The sequence below is a fragment of the Narcine bancroftii genome, chromosome 14 (genome assembly GCF_036971445.1).
Source record: "Narcine bancroftii isolate sNarBan1 chromosome 14, sNarBan1.hap1, whole genome shotgun sequence".
Taxonomy (NCBI): Eukaryota; Metazoa; Chordata; class Chondrichthyes; order Torpediniformes; family Narcinidae; genus Narcine; species Narcine bancroftii.
This window is the reverse complement of record NC_091482.1, coordinates 26875811-26901140: the sequence shown is the minus strand read 5'-3', so window position 1 is coordinate 26901140 and position 25330 is coordinate 26875811. Positions and strand designations below refer to the sequence as shown.

The window sequence follows — 25330 nt, the reverse complement described above, 5'->3', positions numbered from 1 at the left end:
AATTAATCCTCATTTTGTGCATGACATTATTTATTACATATGTCCAAAGTCAAATGATCTCATTTTCATTTGAATATTAATCCACTATGCAATAAGTGCAAAATCTTTGAAGCTTCATTGATTCATAAGTTTTGGCAATGCCCTAATTTAGAAATATTTTGGAAAGATATTTTTCAGACTTTATCAAAGTCAATGTTTTGTTTGTTTTTTTTTCGAGAAGAGGATATATACTCTTGACTTCAACCCATCAGAGAATTTTAGCTTTGACTTTCTTGATAGCTAGATTTGCAATTTTAATGAAATGGAAAGATGACTCTCCACCTACTCATGCCCAGTGGTTACATGATGTTATGTCTGGTTTCAGCTTGGAGAAAATCACAATATTAAAGATAGAAAGGCAAAAAGGACAGCTCGTACAACAGCTCAGGAAGGTGCTTATGGGAAGGAGAGAATGGAACAAAGGACCAGGTCATTCTCAAAGAGTCATAGATTACTATTGTAAATGAAAGATTTAAGTCTTGATGCTCCAGAGATTCTCTGTCTGGTGTGAGGTCTCTATTTAATCTATATCTTTATGGTTTTACAAGTTAACCTTGTTTAGAGGGATGGATTCGATTTGTCAGAGGATTTTTGTTTTATTTTTCCTTTTTTTAGATCAATTACTTAATATTGGTTTAATATGGTCATCATGGATCATATCATTAATTAGGATAGAATGTACCTTGTTTATACAAAGCGATTGTCTCATTCAGTCTTAACTATTTTCTATCCAAAACTATATTGGGACATATTATGAGAAAAGGATAAACTGTTAATTACCATATTGATATAATTTGATGCCTTAAAGAAATAAGTTAAATAAACAATTATGGATAGGTTTTTGACTTACATTATATTTTTATTATGATGTGTACATGATATGCCTTGGAGTTTGCTGTATTAGATGATTTTGTATGGAGGATTTATATGTTAAACTCAATAAAAATAATTTTAAAAGAATTTCATTTCATGTGATCAATTTCATGAATTTCTCACACCCCAAGGACGCGTGCATAGCCCACTGCTCTACTCGTTACACACCCGTGATTGTGTGGCCAGGCACAATTCCAATGCTATCTACAAGTTTGCCAATGACACCACAGTTGTCGGCAAATTCCAAATGGCAATGAGGGAGCATACAGGAGGGAGATAGATCAGCTCGTTGAATGGTGTAACAACAACAACCTTGCGCTTACCGTCAACAAAACTAGAAGATTCTGGACTTCAGAGGGAAGTCAGGGGAACATGACCCAGTCCTCATTGAGGGCTCAGTGGTGGAGAGGGTCAACCACTTCAAATTCCTGCATGTCAACATCTCCAAGGATCTGTCATAAAGCCTGCATGTTGATGCAATCACAAAGGCTCGCCAGCGGATATACTTTGTGAGGAGATTCAGTATGTCACCAGACACTTGTAAACTACTATGGAGAGAATTCTGGCTGGTTGGCATCAACTCTCAGGACAAGAATAAACATCAATTAATAAATTAACTTGGCCTGAGACATCACACCATTGAGGTCATCTATGAGAGGCGGCGCCTTAAGAGAGCAGCCTCTACCCTCAAAAGATTCCCACCACCCAGGCCATGCCCTCTTCATTCTACTACCATTGAGGAAAAAGGTACAGGAGCTGAAAGACAAACACTCAACAGCACATGGACAGCTTCTTCCCCATCAGATTCCTGAATAATCAATGAACTATTATTGTCTTTTTTTATAGTAATGTTGTAAGCTGGTTATAATATGAAAGTTTGTTCTATGACGCTGCCACAAAACAATGAATTTCATGACTTGTTCTTGACAATAAATTCTGATTCTGAAGCTCCTTAAGTTTGTATTTCATTGAGCTTGCATCTCATTATTCTAAGGTCAAGGTTTGAATGGATTGCAGGACAGTTTGGACTTTAAATGGTTAAATAATGCTAAAATCTTCAGCTTAGAAGTACTAAGACTCATTTTGTAGTAGAAATAGTTAAAGGCACAAGAAACAACAGATGTCGTGATCTAAAATTGTCAGATTGTTCAGTCGAGAGGCTGTTATATGACTGGTGAAAAGATATCAAGTTATCTAAGGCTTTATTGAATGAGGGATCAGAATGAGCAGAGAAACCAAAATTTCAAGGATACAAATGCAGATGTGGTTCAGAAAAAAAAAAATCACCCACTTAATTTAAACAGTTTAGATCACTTCACATGTAATAATTATGGTAAATTGTCAGAAATACTAGTGTATCATGGTTTCCCTTGTAAGGAAATGCTTGAACTCTGGCTATGGGGGTAGGAGGCAAAAAAGACAGCTCAGGAAGGTGCTTGTGGGAAGGAGAGCATGGAACAAAGGACCAGGTCATTGTCAAAGAGTCACACAAGGAAATCTGCAGATGCTGGGGTCAGTGCAATGCAGATGTGCTGGAGAAATTCAGCAGGTTATGCAACATCCATAGAAAATAAAGGGTAATCAATGTGGGTTCAGGCCTGGGCCCTTCATCATATCCTGGGAGTCCAAGTATAGGATTCTACAAAGGTTAATTTGGAGGTAAGGAGTAAGGAAAGCAAATGAAACATTTGCAATCATTTCTAGAATATAAAGGAAAGCTGTAATGCTTACACGATACAAGGTGTTGGTTAGACCACTTTTGGAGTATTGTTGGGAGTTTTTTTTTTGCTCCATATACAAGAAAGGATGTGCTGGGATAGGTGAGGATCCAGAGATTTAAAAGAATGATCCTGGGGATGAAAGGATTAACATACGAGGAGCATTGGATGGCTTTGGGCCTGAAGTTGATGGAGTTTAGGAGGATGGGATGCAAGGGGGTGGAAAAGAATCTCATTGAAACCTACCAAATATTGAAAGGGCTGGTTAGCACAGACATAGAGAGGATGTTTCCAGTAGTGGGAGAATCTTGAACCAGACAGCCTCAGAATAAAAGGATGTCCTTTACAACAGAGGAGGAATTTCTTCAGCTAGAAGGTGGAGAATCTGTGGAATTCATTGCCACAGTTGGCTGTGGAGGGTAGGGCACTGAAAGTTGTTTGCCAAGTATTTTACAAAGCCTTTCATGGTAGGTTGATCCAGAAGGCACAAATGATAGGTTGGATTCAGAATTGGTTGACCCATGGACAGAATTTAACAGTGGGTGTTATTTTGACAGAGAGAGAGAGAGAGAGAGAGAGAGATGTGGAGGTTTTGGAAATGGTACATTAGAGATTTACTAGGTTGATGCCTATATTATGATGCATGAGTTGTTTTCTCCAGTGTCAGACATTGAGAGTGAACTAATAGTTTATAAAAATTATGAGGTATTGATAAGGTAGACAGACTAGGTGATATGTATAATAAAAATTTGCCCTGCACAATGTTGCTAGGAGTAGAGGTGGTAACAATATTTAAGAGGCACTGGATAGACGTATGTAAGTAATAGCGGGATATGGATTACGTGCAAGCAGTAGTTTTTGTTTTAACTTAGACATCATGTTCTGTGCAGACCCATGAACCAAATAAACCTGCAATTGTGCTGTACTGTTCTATAATTGTTGAATATTTCCATTTCTAGCAGGAGTAACTAACTGCACAGTACAGGTATGGTGGTCATTTTGTACCCATCCCTATTCTTTACTGCAGATACAATGTTTAGGCTGTGCAAGAAAGCAGTGGAGATTTTGTTTGAGATGAAGCTGGTTTTATTCCATTTCCCCATTATAATACTTTACAGACTTGCTGTCATAGTCAGTCTCCAGTGTTTAAAGTGCACCATGTTCACAGCTTGAGTTTCACAACATAAACATGAGAATTCAACAAAAACAATAAATGAATTCACAGAAACAATAAATTAAAAATTTTCAAGGAAAGGCATGATTTGAGTTCATGAATAACATAAGCCAATCTCTGGTCCTTGGCAGCTCTGGCTAAACAAGGCACAGAACAACTTAGTGTGATGAGCATTTTCATTGCAGGTTTTAGTGGTGTTCATCTGATTACAAATACTCTCATGACTAAGATCAAGATTTTCACTTGGTTAAGATATTCACACTTAAATGGAATATAATTTATCCTCAATTATCCTACAAATAACATATTCCTTTTGTCTGGGCATCAGTACAATTGAGTAAAGTTTCAGTACAAAATTGACAGCATTGTATGGCAAATAGCATTATTTCATTTTTGCAGAGGTTTCTCCCTTGACCACTGAAGGCACCAAAATTGCTGGGAAGTCTACATCTGCTAACAGCCCAAGTTGCCATTCTTCGTGGAGAAATTGCAACCATGAATGTCAATGGGCTAATGAACTACGGTTGGCTGGTAAATTTAATCTGGTTCCAACCAATCGCTGCCACATATAATGCAGTTTGAAGCATGGGCTACCAGACAGACATCAGAAAGACAATGAACAAGTCATTCACCATTCCTAAAGAAGGAATATGCACAAGTCATTTAGAATGTCCCAAGATTAGGACCAAAAATCAAACCTTGGCTCGATAACATACAGGTCATCTACTGCACTACAAGTAACCTTCTGTACCAATCAGAAAGCTTGCCCATTCTTTATACAATTTTTTTGGACGATTTGGAAGTGAAATATTTTAAAAAGGTGCCAAGGTTTTTGAACAGTGGATAACATTCACATACAAAATTCTTAATGTCACTAATGACACTTTCAGGGTTCTCCACATCATAAATTCTTGGTAACTTTTGAACAATCTTTTTTGATGAGAACAATTTCTTGGAATCCCTTCAACTTAATTTTCCAATTCTCAGCTGACAGACTATACAAACTGGCTGGTCAGATTTGTCTAAAGGCAAGGAGGTAGTTGGCAGAGATGCACATTTTCTTTACTTGGAATGGAGACCATCAGTAAATGCTAGATTTCAAGCCCACAATCTTATTTCACTAACTAATAGTACAAAGTTCACACATCTCAGTAAACTAGCATGAAGCCCATAGATTTCTGTCATCAACCTTGTTTTGGTGAAACATCCTGATATGAAGTTTTACAGGAAGCCTTAATAAAATTCACAATTATTTGTTGTGAAGATGGTATGAAAATTAATTTATTCACAAATCACCAAATTTGAGCCAAATAATATTATGTGAAATGCAGAGAGCAGTGAAAGTATTTTTCTTGGTTGACATGCATGGAAAAGTCTTTAAATTTAGGTTATTGACAAACAGTGCTTCAATAGATTTGTTCCCGTTAATTCTTCAGATGATGAAACAAGTCAAAGCTTCATTGGAACTACATCTCAGACATGGGAATGTAATCACAGATTAATGTTTGGATTTTGTTTTTCCTTTTTAGCTACCAAGTATTCAATACAACATGGGTTAATGTATCACATTTTGGGGAGCTTTACACTTTGTGACTTGGTTCAATCTTAAGAGAATTCCTATTCTAGCTGTCGGGGGTGAAATTTTTAAATTGCAACAATTGTGTACTGCAGGAGTGCATTGCTGAACATGTACTTGGTCAAAGATTTTCAACCTTTCACTTTAGAGTGCATTGCCGTCAAGTGAGAGATCCACACCCAGTTTGAAAAATGCAGCTTCCTGCCTGTGATAAGGATGAGTGCTCAATCATTGCTAGCTTTTGTCCATCAATACAAAAAAAAGTACTTTGATATGAAATACTCTGAGTACAAGGAACAAGAAATAAAAAAATATAGACCAAGAAGACAATGTTAATCTGAGGTAGAGAAGGAAAATTAACACACTTTTAAATAGCTGAGAGAAAGCAAGAATTATACAAGTTACAGGTCCAGAAACATCACAGGTTGAAGAACAGAAAACAGCAAATTACAGCCTTTGGGAATTTTATCAGAGGTTGCCGCTACTTCTGAGATCAGGACCATTACCAATTTTAAAAAAATATTTAGAATTGTTGTATTGCTGTCAGAGGCTTTATGCCAGAACCCAGGTTTGAACCTTGAAGGACTTCATTTTTCCAGAAATGTTGATATCTGAAACTCTGTAATTGGTTAATAAACTGGTTTTGTTTCTTAGCATTGAGGGCCAAAACAGAGCCTTGAAGCAGAGCAAGATTAAGAACCGGTAACATGGAGAAAAGGAACCACAGAGATCCAAAATCAATGCAAATAAAAAGTTAAATAAATCCCGATTTGAATAGGAGTGCATAGTGAAAAATAGCAAGGTGTAATGGCTTTAAAACAATGTTATGTCAATGAGAACAAAGGTCAAAGCCAGATCTTGATTAAACTTTGAATGAAACAGGAGAAGTAGAGGATATTGAAGAAACTAAATGGATCTGGTCCAGAGGTGCTCAATCTCAATCAAGTATACAGGCACAACATAGGTAACTCTGAGATTATCCAATTTTGAAGTGTTTCTTGTTCGAACTTCCATTCAAACAACTCCTTTTAGCAATTAACTGAGAAATCAATTCATTAAAGACCCTAAATCTTATGTTGCAGCTCTTCACCAGATGTTGTGTGGCAAGTTAAAATTCTTCACAATTACCTTCAATCCATTGATTCAACGTTTTTTCTAAATCAAAATACGCAACTGCTGTGGTTCCCAAATACTTGCTTCCAAATTGTCGTCCTGTGGGATGTCTAATGCTGGCTTCTAAATTTGTCCTCATCAGGAGGAGGGAAGGTCGCGCTTGGAGTGGAATGAATTTCACTTTAGATGCATGCCATGATCCCACATTGGGCACACAGCATACAACAAGTGCAGGATAATATCTTGCTCTGCCCAATCCAAACAGTATGACAACTCGACAATTCTCATAGCAACCAATTGGTGGCCTATTTCTTCGAAAGACTGCCAAGTTTGGGGCACTTTTCTACTGCCAATCCATGCTTGCGAGGAGCTGAGGGCTCGTGCCAAAATGCCATTTACTCATTACCCCAAAACACATTTGAGAGCAGCAATTCAGTCCTGTCACTAACTGTAGAATGCATTCAAGGAGCTGAACATCGAGCTTGGACACCAAAGCTCCAGGAATGACCTGTGGAACAACCACTTACGCTCATTTGATTTACTGTACATGTTCTCTATCCAGCTGAATGTGTTAGGTGGACTCTTGCCATCCCATGAAATGTCAAAGCGGAAGGGGTCACCCTGCAGGATTATAAACAGCAGCTGTGTACTTGCAGGACTGATTGCACCCTGCATGCAGGTGAAATGTGTGGTTAAGTGAAGTTGATCAGCTGAACATCAGCATGCTTGTAGGTTACACTGTGATGATTCAGCTTCCTGCTTAGTGCAGCCGTCTCACATGGGCTCCAGAAGCTTCTCCTTGCTCCTTGAATGATTCTGGAAAAAGGATCGATCAATCTGCTCCAGGTCAGAGGAGAGAGGGAGGTTCATCTCCACATGTAGTTTCAGGGCTAAAAGCCACTGCCCCAAGTTCATAAACGATGGCCTGTGAAATAGAAACAACTTCAGAACCAATGTGGCAGGTCTCAAGAAAATGCAGTTCAAATGTTAAAGCACAAACACATGGTCTGATATTGACCACCACCTCTGACACCAACTTCTCTCTGAACTCAACTTGCAGTTGGCCAATTGTGAAACTCTTCACTCCATTGCACTTGTTCTCAAAACTGCTAGTTTTTACATGGCCGAGAGCTAGAGATTTGCCATTTCAGCACACGAAAGTGATCGGCATAAAAACTGTTGCTTTGCAACCAATGGAATGGGTACTCTCAATTATATTACCTCCCAGATTTATTGGGTAAAATGATAGAAGTCCGACACAAGGCAAAAATTACTCTGAAACCTAGAGATACGCTATTATACAAGTCAGTGTTCAAACACTCAGCCTTTTAGCATCACAGCTGCATGCTCTGGTTAACATGCAAATCTAAAAAGAATCACCGTGTTTCAAAAGGCATCAGAAATAAAAAAAACACTAGCCATACTCCACACAATACCATGCGTTACCGCAGTCCTCAGTCTTTCTACACAATTCCTTCTACCCCCGTCTTCAGGCATGGAAATATTGCTATTATTAGTCAACGATTCCATTATTGTCACATCAACAATTACTAAGAGCAGCAGAAAACCAAGAAAATAGTTTATGGTCTCTTTACCAAATACAGTAAAATCCCCATTATCCAGCAACTACGGGAATCGCAAATGCCAGAAATATTACTATATAATACACCTGGATGAAGAATACACCATTTAAAAGACCAAAGGCAGTGCAAAATGTAAAGTGATTTGGAAAAAAAAAATCAGTATTGTAGTCTTTAATTATGTAAAGTTCACTTTAATCAGGTAATTCCTGCAACTTAGAAAATTTAAATTCGAACTCTGGTCGCTGGCGCTGTAACAGCATTGCGCTAACTGCTGCACTAACAGTGCCGCCTTCATAATTAACCCCCCCCCCACCTCCCCCAAGTTTATAGATAAAGCCTTACTAATATACCTAACACTAATAAAGATATAGGCTCTTACAAGGCAGTGATAGGGAGACACTTTGGGTGAGTCGCTCCAGCGGCAAGTGGCATCAATAGGCCCTAAGGCGCAACCCGACTCACCTCCACATCTGTATCCCGGTCAGACCCTCAGCGCACCTTCCTTTAAATTTGAACCCCATTCGTGAGCACTATTAATAGCATTGTGCCACTTTTATAATTAAACCCCCCCCCCCCCCAAATTTACACACAAAGCTTTACTAATAAAGACAAAGACTCACTAGGGAGGGATAGGAAGACACTTTGGGAGAGTTGCCCCAGCAGCGAGTGGCTCTTTATCCTGGGCGACACCTTTTTATTCAAACACAGCTTTATTCAAACAGCTGCTGCGGGCAGGGCATGACCGGGACACTCCACTGGCTGAATGTTTGCTCCCAAGGGGTTGTGTGTTGCTTCGGAGAACATTCATTTTTTTTACAAATTTAAACTTTTATTTAAAACTATTCAACAAAATTTTTAAAACGCGACCGCGGTATTCACAAATACAACATAAAAACAAGAAAAAAAAGCAACATTAAAACAATAGAAAATACAAATACACTAACTGGCAGAGTTTAATTCTCAAATGGCTCTGGGATGGAAACTGTTTTTGAGTCTGTTTGTCCATGATTTAATTGACCCAAGGGCAATAGGCCAAACAGATGATAGCCTGGGTGAGTAGAATCCTTAAGGATATTGGTTACTTTCCCGATACAACAAGAATCCTCCAAAGGGGACAAGGAGCACCCAATGATCTCTGGGCCGTATTGATAACCCTCTGAAGATCCCTCTTACCTGCAGGTGTACATCTTGCAAAAGACACAGGAATGCAGTAAGTCAACATGCTTTCAATAAAGCAGCAATAGAAGGACATCAATAACTTCTCCGTAGATTAATTTTCCTAAGAATTCTCAGGAAATGGAGATATTGATGTGCCTTCTTGACCATAGCAGTGCCATTAATAGTCCAAGAAAGATTCTCAGCCAAATACATTCCCCAGAAACTTAAAAGTTGCAATCCTTTCCACACAGTCCCCATTAATATAAAATCCATTACGAGCTCTTCTTCAAGGAATTCAGTAGAAGATCATTTTCCGAGCACCACACTGCCAGTCTGTGGACTTCATCCCAAAAGGCTGACTCTTCGCCCCTTGAAATGAGCCCAACCATAGTCATGTCATCCATAAATTTTATGATGGTATTAGAGGAATACTTGGAGACACAGTCATAGGTATAAATAGAATACAACATTGGGCTTCACACACAGTCCTGCGGGGAACCAGTGCTAAGTGCAAGGGGATTTAACTGTACAATGTTCCCAAACCAAAGCACCATTAAAATTCTTTCAGTTTAAAAGCAAGTGCAGCAAAGCCCAAGCCACACTCGTTCCCTTTCAATTAACTTGAATACCAAATGATGACTACATATGTAACAGGAGGTCAGTAGGTCCCTTGTTCATCATTCAATAAGATCAGAGAAAAAGAAAATGGGACCGTTGCCACATATTCAGGAAAGCCCAGTCATAGCGCTGCTCCGAAGGGTTCAACCACCCGGCAGCATCGTACAGACTTTAAATGGCCTGGTCAAAATCCAACAACCAAGGGTCTGTGTTCAAGATGGCAGTGGCCACAAGGGTTGCAGACTGTGGAGCAGTGGGCTGGCTCAGAGCACCAGAAATGGGGAGAACCCCCTCCATTGAGAAGGAGAAGCAAAGAAGATGACTCTAAAGGACAGCAACCAAGACAGCAGACCAGCAAGGGGCTCAGTGGCTGCGGACAGGCTGTGGGCTGCTGGAGACTGACTCATGGAACCAGGTATCAAAGCATAGATTCAAGAGGGTGCTGGGAGCAAGAAGGACTACTAAAGGCCTCGGACACCGAAGGCTTCCCGATCACGTCAGAGAATTGGATCTGGAGCTTGGGTTGCTGATGGATCAAGTAGAAGTCTTTGCGGCTGTGGGAACACTGGAAGCGAATCCAGGAACACAGCAACTCTGAAGAGACTCTCTTTTGCATTGTAAGAACGCCAGGCGACACTAATGGAGACTCCGTCTTCCTTAAGCCGGGCAGAAAGAAATTTTGTATAATATTACATGACAATAAAGGAATCTTGAAATCATGGCTGATCCACGCTGGCCTCCAACAGCACGAACCAATACTTTACTCCCTTGTCATCCAAATGTCAGTCAATCTCCACCTTGAAAACATCCATTACTCTCAGGAGCAGAGATTTCAACAATCCTCAGTGGAAGATTTTCTTCATAAGCATCTGAAATGTGTTACTCTCCATTCTCAAACTATGCCCCCTAGTTTGAAATATCCCATTTAGGAGAAATATCCTTTCAACAACCACCCCATCAATTCCTCTCAGAATTTTGAACAAGATCACCTCTCATTCTTAGAGACTACAGCATAGAGGCCAGGCCGTCTGCTAAACCTTTCCCATATGTCAACCCCTTCATCCCAGCAATCAAGCTAGCAAACCTTCTCTGCATTGCCTCCAATGCATGCACAATCTTCCTCAAATACACAGACCAAGGCTGTAGACTCTACTCCAGGTATAGTGTCAACAGCACCCTTATGGGCATATCTTTTTTTAAAATTTTGGTGCTCCCCAGTACCTCCAAGTAAATATTCTATTTCGATTTCCGGATTACTTCCTGTAGCTGCATGCTAATCTTTTGTATTTCACATAGACCCCATGCTCCCGAGTGCTAACATTTTGTATTCTCAGTTTAAATCGTATTTCACTGTTGCATTCTTTCTTCTGAAGTGAAAAACCGCATTTCCCAATCTGCCAATTTTTTACCCTTTCACTTATCTATACCAGTTCGTAAAGTGTTCATTTCACAATTTGATAACCCATCTTTGCATCAAGTGCACTTGGTTCCTTCATCCAAGGGATTAAGACACTGTAAATACCTGGGGCCCAGGCAATGATGCCTACGGCACCAATCGAAACATAACCTGTTTACCTAGCCTGTTTTTGCTACCCTTGTCTATGCCAATAGATTTACCCCCCCCCCCCCCCCCACCCCAGTCCCACCTTGTACAGTAACCTTTTATGTGACAATTCATTAAACAGTTTCTGGAAATCCACATAAACTACAGGGCAAGGCAGTACAGCAATAGTTAAACTCCAGCAAATTTATCAAACACGATTTCCTTTTCATAAAATATAGCATCTGCAGACAAGCTGACGGCACAAGCAGAAATAAACGGATATGACTGATGCTATTATAAAGATGTAAGTCACAAAGTGTCCAAACCAGGAACTGAATATTCAAGAATATACGACATTGCAGAAGAATACTCAGAAAGGAAAAGATGAGGTGGGGCTATTAGTAAAGGACGAGATCATTGTATTGGTGAGGAATGATATTGGCTAACAAGCTCATTTTAGGTGAGATAAGAAATAACAAGAATAAGACATTAACTGTGGGTGCAGTACATCGACCATGCTACTGAAGTTGAACTTTGGGACAGAGTATCAACAATTACTTGTGGGGGGGGGGGTCTCTAAAAAATACTGCTACAAATCAATTAGGTTGGACAAATGAAATTGGCACACCAATACATTGACCAACTAACCAGGGAGTGGGTCATTTTAGGCTGGGTATAGTCTAAAATGAAACTGCATTAATGATTTCATAGCCTTTTGAAACTTCAAATTCAATCTGAAGGTAAGAAACAAGCAGATAAAACTTCACTAAAGGCAGTTACAATGGTACACGAACAGAACCAGAGTGGAGTGGAAAACAGGTTGAAAGATGGTCAGTGAAAGATATTCGAGGGAACAATTCAGGACAAAGGAACATTCTGCTGAGGAAGAAAGCCTTTATGAGAATACATCATGGCAGAAAACAAGGATGGTATCAAAATGAAAGTAAACACAAACAATACTGTTCATATTAACAGTGGGCTGTAGGCCTGGGAAATGTTTAACAATGACAAATGAAAGCAGTAGACTTGTTTACACACAGAGATAATGCTCCATGTTGCATCATCTCAGAACAGATCTGGCAGCTAAAACGAGGCGCCCACCGTTAATACACAAAAGCTGCGGAGAAACTCAGCAGGTCTCGCAACATTCGTTATGGCAAAGATACATGGCCAACATTTTGGCCAGAGCTCTTCATCAAATCTTGACATTGATTTTGCTTCTTTGCCAATAAAGCTGCTTGATCTGAATTTCTCTAGCATTTTCTAGTTTAACACCCACAAGATGCTGTGGTCCTCCAGCAGCATTACAAACGTACACCACCACAACCCAACCTCATGACACAACGTAGAGCTCACTTTACCATCACAATCAACCAGGGAACTAAACCCTGGTTCAATGAAGGGTGCAAAGAAACCACTCTAGGCATATCTAAAATTGATGAGGTGCCAGCCCAATGAACCCATAAAACAGGAATCCTTGCGTGGTAAACAAACATCAGCATTGCAATAGATAGTGATCATTCAAGCAACAGATCAGAACAAAGCTCTGAAATGCTACAATATTAAGTCATGGTGGTAGTCAAATAAACAGCTAACCACCCTCCTGTTCGGCTCCGAATCATGGGTCCTCTACCGGCACCACCTACGGCTCCTAGAACGCTTCCACCAGCGTTGTCTCCGCTCCATCCTCAACATCCATTGGAGCGCTCACACCCCTAACGTCGAGGTACTCGAGATGGCAGAGGTCGACAGCATCGAGTCCACGCTGCTGAAGATCCAGCTGCGCTGGGTGGGTCACGTCTCCAGAATGGAGGACCATCGCCTTCCCAAGATCGTATTATATGGCGAGCTCTCCACTGGCCACCGTGACAGAGGTGCACCAAAGAAAAGGTACAAGGACTGCCTAAAGAAATCTCTTGGTGCCTGCCACATTGACCACCGCCAGTGGGCTGATAACGCCTCAAACCGTGCATCTTGGCGCCTCACAGTTTGGCGGGCAGCAGCCTCCTTTGAAGAAGACCGCAGAGCCCACCTCACTGACAAAAGGCAAAGGAGGAAAAACCCAACCCCAACCAACCAATTTTCCCTTGCAACCGCTGCAATCGTGTCTGCCTGTCCCGCATCGGACTGGTCAGCCACAAACGAGCCTGCAGCTGACGTGGACTTTTTACCCCCTCCATAAATCTTCGTCCGCGAAGCCAAGCCAAAGAAAGAAAAAGGGAGAACATGCCCACCCTCAATGGAAGACTGAAGGATTTGCAATAATAATTAGCCAGAATCGCCTTCCCGAGATCCTCACCATCGTACAAACAAGTTTTAAGACAATTCTGTTCACTGCACATCAAACCAGGGTGAGACCACTGGATAGAGAAAAGGCTATTGGACTGCACACCTCAGTTTTAGTGCTGAAGAACTAGGATGCACCTTTACCCATATAGCTATCCCATTATGTGGAAAAATGCCAAGGCATGCATGTCTGTTCACAAAAACAGTCATAGATAATCTGGCTAATTAATGTTAGACCCACTAATATTTTGGCATATTCAGGCATTCCTCAAGTATTTGAACTTTTACACTAACTGTAGTGTTATTTCAAATTCTTGCTTCTCCCCATATTGTCTAAAAAAATCCCTGGTTTTACTCCATTTACACCTCCATCACTTAACAAGAAGTGCATTCAGCCAAAATGCAGAACAAGTCAATTCTTCCTCAACCCAATTTAAGCCCCTCCATCCCAATTTCCCTCTAATGAACTAGACGACCTCCAAATTTAGATCAAACCTTTCAACTCAATTTTTCCAATCACGGCTCAACCCAAATCTTGTTTGAAAAATCATTCTATGGCCCACTCACCTCTTTTCAGGATCCAGGTCACAACACATGACTGCAAGTGGAAAGAAGGCTGCTGGACATTCTACAGGACAGTATCGATCCAAGAACACTGGGACATTCAGACCAAAGTCTGTTGTCCTGGGTAGGTAATCTGGGTCTGCATTCACTCTACCAATTAACTAAAATAAAATGAGAAAGAAAACCAGAAATTATGCCAATATCCTCAGAGCTTTGTCACTCACGGAAGAATTTGCTCAAAATACTTGATGCACAAGCCCTTCAACTCCACGAACTCCATTAGTAAATAAAATGGAAACTTCTTAAACTGAGACCAAGCATCAAAATTCTGATTTTGCAAGCACAAAATGCGCAGAGAGTGAGTGTTCTCAAATGGATTGCATGAGTTAAAGAACTCATGAGAGCCAACATCAAGCTTGATAGTGCATGCATCCAACTCTTATTGAAGCCATTTGAACAATCAGTAATCTCTTATAACATTTGTCTCCTTGTTCCATCATCCCCAACCACCATTCATAACTATCCACAAAGATGAAATTCACATCTGGATTGGAGTTTATTTAAGTGTTGTACTACAGTGGTAGGCAGAGGGCAGTGTCTGGGCAATACGAACAAATTGATTAAGGATTTATTAAATTAACCATCAAAAGTACAGTATTTTCCCAAATATTGTTGGTACAAGTTGGATGGGCCAAATGGTGATGTAACAATGCTATACATTGTTCTAAAATCTTGCTTTAGTGACTTATTTTCTCCACCCCCCCCCACAATAGAATCTAGGCAAGTTTTGCTTTTTTCCCTAACAAATACAATGCTATGCCAAACCACAGAGAGTATGCTCTTTTTAATTCACTTGAACCATAGCTTTTTTTAATATATATAAATATCTCCTTCCGTTCAAGATTTATGGTTGAATCCCCGCGATCTGGCCCCTCTTCATTTGGTGGCTGATACCTCAGTTCCAATCACACTGGGACAATGGGGAAAAGTTCTGGGATAGCAGGATGAAATTCAATCACTAGGCTTTGGGTTTCCTTGTTTTACAGATGGCTCACTTTACTAATGCTCTAATGCAACATCCTGGTGGGAACAACCCAGCCTATTTACAGAACAGCAGCATCGGCAGCTTTAATCAGAAGTGCTCAAGCTCCTCTGTTTTATTTCTTACCTCACATAGCACAATCCCAAACGAAAAGATGTCAACTTTCTCATCATAGCTTTTACCTGTGAAAATTTTAAAAACGAGGTATGAGTTTTAAAAAAAAAGCACCAAATAAAAGAGGGCAGATAAAAAACAATAAATGTACGAGATAGTAGGTTAATTGGGGTATATGAGCAGCATGGGCCAGAAGAGCCTGTAACCATGAGGTCAATATAGATAAAATAATAAGGGGACAGAGGTGCAAAGAGGCTTCGCTGTTCCTCAAACATTTGTGAACTGTGGCTGTCCACCAGAGGGTGTACTGAACAATGCACAGCGTTCATGGTTAAAGCAAGCATCAACACTACTGGAGAGTACTGAAGAGAATCAAAAGCATTAGCAAACCACACATCAAGACTGCACGGGCTGGAAGTCTTCCCATTCTCCACTGATCCTGAGATGCAAACAACAACAACAAAAATCTGCAGATGTTGGATCTAGTGCAGAGCACAAAAGAGCTGGAAAACTCAGCAGGTCACACAGAAGTAAAGGCAGTTGACGCTCCTGGCCTGATCGAGTTCGAGTTCAGGGAGACTCGACTGAAAGATTGTCCCATCAGATAATAATAGTCTGCGGTTGGTTTCGGAACATGCTCAGCACACTTGGATCAGACAGATTTGTTTCTAAGTGATATTTAAACTGAACACGTGAGCCCTAAAGCTCAGGTCAACTTTTCACCATGGATCCAAACACCAGAAACTAAATTTGAGGACTGTAACTCTGGTCAAGCAGATGTAATGAGACTCTCCTGTTTATACTCAATATTTTAACGAGGATTTAAGTCATTGTTGCTTGACACAACATTGGGACCTGTGTGAAAATCATTTTAAAACATGTTTTGTTTGAAACATTTTGTTGAAGATTCCACATGATCTCACCAAGACTCCAATGCATGGTCAGATTTGTTACTGAGCAAAATGCCCAGAAAGATCCAGGATCAACGGGCAGTTGAAGGGGTAAAGTGACTCCCAAATTCTTCACAATAACCAGACTCCTGCTCGAACATGCTCACTTGGGAAAGCTATGCTAAACCAAGATCAAATCCTATGCAGTTAGATAGATTGCTGATGTTCACTGAACTGCTCTCACACAGAGTATGGTAATGGGGTGATCACAACACGAAGAAGCCCAAGGATAGATGAATGGATGACTTAGCAGAGCAGTTACCGCAATACTATAGCACCAATGGAGCTGTCTGAGGGCAAAGACCATGTCAGTGGTTCCTCTGTTTGCGCGAAAGCCGCACTGTGATTCTGGGAGAATATTCTCGGCGACACTAGGTATTATTCTATTTAGTAGAATCCTAGCGAAGATTTTGCCTGCAATGGAGAGCAACGTGATTCCCCTGTAGTTTGAGCAGTCTGATTTCTCGCCTTTGTTTTTGTACAGGGTGATGATGGTGGCATCACGAAGATCCTGAGGCAGTTTACCTTGGTCCCAACAAAGCTTGAAAAACTCATGCAGTTTGGCATGCAGAGTTTTGCCGCCAGCTTTCCAGACTTCTGGGGGGATTCCATCCATACCTGCTGCTTTGCCACTTTTCAGTTGTTCGATTGCCTTATATGTCTCATCCAGGGTGGGAACCTCATCCAGCTCTAGCCTTAGGGGCTGTTGAGGGAGCTGGAGCAGGGCGGAATCTTGGACTGAGCGGTTGGCACTGAAAAGAGATTGGAAGCTCCAAGAAAAGTGCAGAGAACAAAACAAAGGACTCTACATCACCTTTGTTGACCTCACCAAAGCCTTCGACACCGTGAGCAGGAAAGGGCTTTGGCAAATACTAGAGCGCATCGGATGTCCCCCAAAGTTCCTCAACATGATTATCCAACTGCACGAAAACCAACAAGGTCGGGTCAGATACAGCAATGAGCTCTCTGAACCCTTCTCCATTAACAATGGCGTGAAGCAAGGCTGTGTTCTCGCACCAACCCTCTTTTCAATCTTCTTCAGCATGATGCTGAACCAAGCCATGAAAGACCCCAACAATGAAGACACTGTTTACATCCGGTACCGCACGGATGGCAGTCTCTTCAATCTGAGGCGCCTGCAAGCTCACACCAAGACACAAGAGAAACTTGTCCGTGAACTACTCTTTGCAGATGATGCCGCTTTAGTTGCCCATTCAGAGCCAGCTCTTCAGCGCTTGACGTCCTGCTTTGCGGAAACTGCCAAAATGTTTGGCCTGGAAGTCAGCCTGAAGAAAACTGAGGTCCTCCATCAGCCAGCTCCCCACCATGACTACCAGCCCCCCCACATCTCCATCGGGCACACAAAACTCAAAACGGTCAACCAGTTTACCTATCTCGGCTGCACCATTTCATCAGATGCAAGGATCGACAATGAGATAGACAACAGACTCGCCAAGGCAAATAGCGCCTTTGGAAGACTACACAAAAGAGTCTGGAAAAACAACCAACTGAAAAACCTCACAAAGATAAGCGTATACAGAGCCGTTGTCATACCCACACTCCTGTTCGGCTCCGAATCATGGGTCCTCTACCGGCACCACCTACGGCTCCTAGAACGCTTCCACCAGCGTTGTCTCCGCTCCATCCTCAACATCCATTGGAGCGCTTACACCCCTAACGTTGAAGTACTCGAGATGGCAGAGGTCGACAGCATCGAGTCCACGCTGCTGAAGATCCAGCTGCGCTGGATGGGTCACGTCTCCAGAATGGAGGACCATCGCCTTCCCAAGATCGTGTTATATGGCGAGCTCTCCACTGGCCACCGTGACAGAGGTGCACCAAAGAAAAGGTACAAGGACTGCCTAAAGAAATCTCTTGGTGCCTGCCACATTGACCACTGCCAGTGGGCCGATAACGCCTCAAACCGTGCATCTTGGCGCCTCACAGTTTGGCGGGCAGCAACCTCCTTTGAAGAAGACCGCAGAGCCCACCTCACTGACAAAAGGCAAAGGAGGAAAAACCCAACACCCAACCCCAACCAACCAATTTTCCCTTGCAACCGCTGCAATCGTGTCTGCCTGTCCCGCATCGGACTTGTCAGCCACAAACGAGCCTGCAGCTGACGTGGACTTTTTACCCCCTCCATAAATCTTCGTCCGCGAAGCCAAGCCAAAGAAGAAAGATAGCACCAATGACCCAGAGGCACGGTCTTGTAAGGAGTCTGTATGTTGTCCTTGTGACCAATGTGGGTTTCCTCCCATCCTCCAAATGTACATTGTAGGTTAAATTGATGTATTTGGGCATCCCATGTGCATGGGCCAGAAGGGCTCGGTACTATTGCTGCAACTCTAAATTAAATTAAAATACATTGTAGATTTTGTACACTGACCATTGATCATCTCTGGAGCCATCCAGTAAGGGTTTCCCACCACGGTGTAGCGCTTCTTCCGGTCCTGCTTCCTCATGGTGGATTGACTTTCCTGCTTCTTATCATCAACCATAAGTCGAGATAATCCAAAATCTGCCACCACTAAAGTTTTATTCTGAAATGCAAGACAAATTGATGCAAAGTCTAGAAGGGGCCACGATCACTTACCCCTTGGTAAAGGCCAAACAGCACAAGAAACTAGTAGAATGGACCACTGTCATTTGGATAACCTTCATAGCACATCCCTTACCACCCCACTAAACAGACACACAATAAGAGTGACAGTGCCCCTCTTATACACAGGGTCCACCAATGCAAAAACACCCCACATTAGCAGTGTAATAGCATCCACCATTACCCTTGATCCTTGATGGGTGAAAGAGCTGTAACCAGGTATTGCAGGGAAGTTGATAGTACAAATGAGAACCAGTCTTCAAACTATTTACATGAAACTCCTACAAGCAATAATCAACTATGACAGCAGGCCAATGGCCCACAAAAGGCTACTTAATAGATACGTTTTGGAAATTGATGTGACCAGGAATCATTCTGGTTTGTATTGGCCAAATGTACAGACCACAGGCTATTTCAATTTGTGCACAGCAAGTCAGGCATTAAACACCTTCAGCTCAGATAGCTTGCTTCATTGAGACAGATCAAGGGAGATCGCAGAATGGTTAATTTGCCATGAAGCCATCAAACATGGTCACAGAAATATTTGTTCTGTAAATTAATACTTCAGATATTTGTATAGCCAGAGTCAATCCTCACAAAACTGTGATCCAAGTTTTGTCCTCAGAACCTGTGGAATATTAATGTGAATTTAGTCTCAAATGAGTTGGATCTGATCTTGTCAGTTAAGTTGTGCACCCAATGTAAATATGCAACTCTGTGGTACCAAATTTACTGTGCACAAAGTATCGAAGTAAACTATGCAAATATCACTTCTGAAACCATAATTACTTGCCACAGTCTTTTTACCTAAGAGTATTAAATTCAATGCGGTTTGAGTTCAGGGAGATTCTACTGAAAGATTGTCCGTCAGATCCAGCTGCACACTGATTTAAAAACCTGTTACATCCTCAGCTCAAGTCCCTGTATGGCTCATTCAGTCACAATATCCACGGGGGGGGTGGGGGGGGGGGCACCATTGTTCAAGCTCTCCTTGCCGGCCATCAACAGCTGGAATCCCCAATAGGGACTACTATCATCTGGGAGCAATAAAATCACCTCTTCCCTCTCACCCCACCCACCTTTCTCTGGCAAGGACCACTATGGCCTCTGACCCCTTCCCACACACCAACAGAGATTGACATTGCATCTTGCCCACATCCCAGACAATCACTTTGTGTCCCTGCATAGTAAATGGTACTGACACGAGAATATTGAAGATAATCCGACCAGAAAAGCCACACGACACCATCCCACACTTACAATAGATTCTTTCGCACCTCACTTGATCGATGCTTACCTCGCGCACCAGGCAGTTATGAGAGTTCAAATCTCGATGGATAATGTTCATCGAATGCAGATAGGACTGTAATCAGAAAAAAAAACAGGAAAGAGCTTAAAAATAATGACATCTCCTTTAGTTTAATTGACATCTGCTGATGGGAGGAGGGAAGACATACTGCCCCTCAAAGTGGAATGGGGGGTGAATGTCAACCTGACGACAATACCCAGCTCCTCAGCAAAACCCATCTTCATTGCTATAATTAGAAGGTGGCAAAACCATCTACAGAGCTGGAGTCACTTTAAGACAGCAATCCAGAATTTTCAGCACTGAGTTTCTGTGAAATTTCATGAAAAGTATGAAAAAACACACACTAAATATTGCTACTACAATTAACAGAGGGTCAGTCTAAAAATGTAATTCAATCTGCAAAATTGGTGCCTCATACACCAGGCTGCCGTTGATCAACTTCAGCTCGGCCCTTCATACCCCAGAGGCTGGGACTCAACTGGATTCTGGACTTCCCAACAAAAAGACAACAATCTGTCAAGGTCGAGAGCAGAACACAGCACCATCATATTGAGCACTGGCGCGTCTCAGGGCTATGCGCTCAGCCCACTCCTGTTCACACTACTGACCCATGACTGGATCAATAGATCCAGCTTCATCAGTCATCAAGTTTGAAGATGATATGAGAGTAGTTGGCCTCATTGGCAACTAGAGAGAAAATCTTGTGAAAATAACAATTTAAGTAAGTCTCAATGTCGACAAGACGAAGAAATGATTGTGGACTTCAGGAGGATCAGGAACAACCACCCTCCTCTATATATTAATAACTTGGTAGTGGAGTAGCGAGCATAAAGTTCCTCAGAGTCCACTTAACAAGCGTCCCATCCTGAACACATCTCCTCACTTGTCAGGAAGGTGTGACAGCACTTCCTGAAAAGACTGCGGCGGGCAAGGCTACCAGCCACCATTCTGTCAGCTTTCCACAGGAGCTCACAGTGTGGTACGGTTGGTGCAGAGCAATGGATCCGAGGCCAGTCTACAGGTCCAGAAGACAATCACTGGGGTCTCCCTCCCCCTTTCCTCCACCAATTGACATGATCTACCAGGATAACTGTTTGAAGAGGGCACACAAAATCATTGGGGACCCCTACCACCCTGCACACATCTTTCAGCTGCCCACATAAGTATTGGAGCCACAACCATGCGGAGAAACAGCTTCTTCCCACAGCCAGTGGGACTGCAGAACAACTGAATGAACTCCTCATTACTAACTCTCCAAGATTACTATTTATTAAACTGCAGCGGCCCGCGCTTCGGGCCAACACGGAAAAAGGCCATCCATCGCGCGACTGGCAAGACCTTGCGCAGACTGAGACACCCGTCCCGTTTCCATAGGCCGCCAGTGGAACGGTGAAAATGGCCAATCACCACCGGCGGATGCTGGGGGCCCAAATGCTGGAACCAACCAATCGGTGGCCATGTGTGTGTGTGTGTGTGTGTGTGTGTGTGTGTGTGTGTGTGTGTGTGTGTGTGTGTGTGTGTGTGTGTGTGTGTGTGTGTGTGTGAGAGAGAGAGAGACCATATTTAATTCTTTTTCTAAATGTATAAATGTACTGCATATATATCGTTTGTCTGTAATGAGTGTTTTTCCACCAAGGACTGGAAATCATTGTTTTGTCAGGTTGTATATTTGTACAATCAAACGATAGTTAACTTGAATTTAAAAAAACTCCTGTCTGATCCTCCACAGATATACTTACCATTCCCTCAGCAATATCTCTGGCAAAGCTCACACGGTGATCCCATGGCAATGGAGTGTCCTTTTGGAACCAAAGAAAACCCTGTCAGTATCATCATTTTTTAAGCTTTTATTGGAATAAAGCAGTTCCCAACCAAGACCCACAGGTAAACTGCATCCCCCTTTCCCCATAACAATTACAGCAAAAGAGTTGAAGCACCATGGGCAAGGTGCAACTCCAAAGGGGAGGTGAATGTGACAGCAAATGGCCAGTAAAACTATGGAGTAAGCTCATACACTGAGGTGACACTGGAAGCCAGGTGGAGAGAAAGAATGAAGGACATGTAGTGGCAGACTGGGCTCTTTCAGATGGACAGTTTGGGCAGAACAAATGTCCTGCAAATTTCAAGAGAGGAGCTGTCAAGTGTTGACCATCAGTCTTAATGTGGCCACAAAGTGCAAGTGCTCAGTAATAGGACTCAAAGGTTCACTTGAAACAGGCACCAGACTCTAAATATATAAATGAGGAGACAACCCCTGAAACAACTCTTCTTCCTCTTCCACGCTCCTCTCTGAAGGACAAGCAGACAACTTTCTGCTTTCCCTCATCCATTCCTTCCCTCACACAAGGTTGTGATATGGAGAGCATTTTTAATGAAACATTTCCTGAGGAGTTCAGAGGGTAGATTGTAGGGATTATAATGATCCCCCCCCCACCCCCCCCATCATTATTTAAGGGTTACTGCCAGACTGAAAATGAAGGCTTTACTCAGCGAAGAAGTCTATGGGCTGTGACCAATCTTTGGCGCGCTCAATTACACTCCTGAGACCCAGAAAATGTTTTCACTCAGGAAGTTGTAATGGCAGGGTTAAAAGATATGGATTGCAAAGGTTTAGAAGAATATGGACCATACACAGGCAAATGGGATTACATCAGAAAGACGCCTTGGTCAGCATGGACTACTTTCTGAGCCAGAGAACTATGATGCATTTACTGATTTAGGGCTCGTAGTATTTCTACAGCTCTAGAGGAACCCTGCATACGCTTTCAAAAGCAACCTATTCTTGATCATCACTCACTAAATCTTTGATGATACTCCTCAGTGTTCCACCTTTGATGTACTCTGTAATGAAGTTCAGCCTCTTGTCTTTATAAAGGACACCGATGAACCTCAGGACATTCGGGTGGTCGAGACAGCGCATCACCTTCACCTAATTGTCAGAGGGGAAGAACAGAAGTTTTAAATAAATCACACTGACAGGCAGAGAACCATCAGGTCCTGGATTTGTGTGGTTTCATAGTCCTGGTACACTCCCCTTTTGCAAGCAAACATTACTCTCAGAACTACACATTTTCAAAATCAGATCTCGAGCAGAGGGTTTAAACACTGAATTACAACAGTCTTGTTGGATAATCATGTTGAGGAACTTTGGGGGACATCTGATGCGCTCTAGTATTTGCCAAAGCCCTTTCCTGCTCACGGTGTCGAAGGCTTTGGTGAGGTCAACAAAGGTGATGTAGAGTCCTTTGTTTTGTTCTCTGCACTTTTCTTGGAGCTGTCTGAGGGCAAAGACCATGTCAGTGGTTCCTCTGTTTGCGCAAAAGCCGCACTGTGATTCTGGGAGAATATTCTCGGCGACACTAGGTATTATTCTATTTAGTAGAATCCTAGCGAAGATTTTGCCTGCAATGGAGAGCAACGTGATTCCCCTGTAGTTTGAGCAGTCTGATTTCTCGCCTTTGTTTTTGTACAGGGTGATGATGGTGGCATCACGAAGATCCTGAGGCAGTTTACCTTGGTCCCAACAAAGCTTGAAAAACTCATGCAGTTTGGCATGCAGTGTTTTGCCGCCAGCCTTCCAGACTTCTGGGGGGGATTCCATCCATACCTGCTGCTTTGCCACTTTTCAGTTGTTCGATTGCCTTATATGTCTCATCCAGGGTGGGAACCTCATCCAGCTCTAGCCTTAGGGGCTGTTGAGGGAGCTGGAGCAGGGCGGAATCTTGGACTGAGCGGTTGGCACTGAAAAGAGATTGGAAGTGTTCTGACCATCGGTTGAGGATGGAGATCTTGTCGCTGAGGAGGACTTTGCCGTCTGAGCTGCGCAGCGGGATTTGGACTTGGGGTGAGGGGCCGTACACAGCCTTTAGAGCCTCGTAGAAACCCCTGAAGTCGCCAATGTCCGCGCTGAGCTGGGTTCGTTTGGCGAGGCTATCCAACTGCACGATTATCCAACTGATTATCCAACTGCACGAAAACCAACAAGGTCGGGTCAGATACAGCAATGAGCTCTCTGAACCCTTCTCCATTAACAATGGCGTGAAGCAAGGCTGTGTTCTCGCACCAACCCTCTTTTCAATCTTCTTCAGCATGATGCTGAACCAAGCCATGAAAGACCCCAACAATGAAGACACTGTTTACATCCGGTACCGCACGGATGGCAGTCTCTTCAATCTGAGGCGCCTGCAAGCTCACACCAAGACACAAGAGAAACTTGTCCGTGAACTACTCTTTGCAGATGATGCCGCTTTAGTTGCCCATTCAGAGCCAGCTCTTCAGCGCTTGACGTCCTGCTTTGTGGAAACTGCCAAAATGTTTGGCCTGGAAGTCAGCCTGAAGAAAACTGAGGTCCTCCATCAGCCAGCTCCCCACCATGACTACCAGCCCCCCCACATCTCCATCGGGCACACAAAACTCAAAACGGTCAACCAGTTTACCTATCTCGGCTGCACCATTTCATCAGATGCAAGGATCGACAATGAGATAGACAACAGACTCGCCAAGGCAAATAGCGCCTTTGGAAGACTACACAAAAGAGTCTGGAAAAACAACCAACTGAAAAACCTCACAAAGATAAGCGTATACAGAGCCGTTGTCATACCCACACTCCTGTTCGGCTCCGAATCATGGGTCCTCTACCGGCACCACCTACGGCTCCTAGAACGCTTCCACCAGCGTTGTCTCCGCTCCATCCTCAACATCCATTGGAGCGCTTACACCCCTAACGTCGAAGTACTCGAGATGGCAGAGGTCGACAGCATCGAGTCCACGCTGCTGAAGATCCAGCTGCGCTGGATGGGTCACGTCTCCAGAATGGAGGACCATCGCCTTCCCAAGATCGTGTTATATGGCGAGCTCTCCACTGGCCACCGTGACAGAGGTGCACCAAAGAAAAGGTACAAGGACTGCCTAAAGAAATCTCATGGTGCCTGCCACATTGACCACCGCCAGTGGGCTGATAACGCCTCAAACCGTGCATCTTGGCGCCTCACAGTTTGGCGGGCAGCAACCTCCTTTGAAGAAGACCGCAGAGCCCACCTCACTGACAAAAGGCAAAGGAGGAAAAACC

The 25330-nt window shown here is 42.7% G+C and overlaps 1 protein-coding gene across 3 annotated transcripts in view; it reads right to left on the bottom strand.

Annotated features, from left to right (window-relative positions):
• Positions 1-3706: 3706 nt before the first annotated feature.
• Positions 3707-25330, bottom strand: part of limk1a (LIM domain kinase 1a) — a 53285-nt gene continuing 31661 nt past the window's right edge. For all 3 annotated transcript variants that reach the window (XM_069912079.1, XM_069912082.1, XM_069912080.1), the window contains 7 exons: positions 23060-23191; positions 22002-22061; positions 20251-20316; positions 18741-18894; positions 15414-15469; positions 14249-14406; positions 3707-7418 (listed from right to left, as the gene is read on the bottom strand). In XM_069912079.1, the coding sequence (XP_069768180.1) occupies positions 7268-7418; positions 14249-14406; positions 15414-15469; positions 18741-18894; positions 20251-20316; positions 22002-22061; positions 23060-23191 (777 nt within the window). In that variant the 3' untranslated portion in view covers positions 3707-7267. The remainder of the gene's footprint in view (positions 7419-14248; positions 14407-15413; positions 15470-18740; positions 18895-20250; positions 20317-22001; positions 22062-23059; positions 23192-25330) is intronic.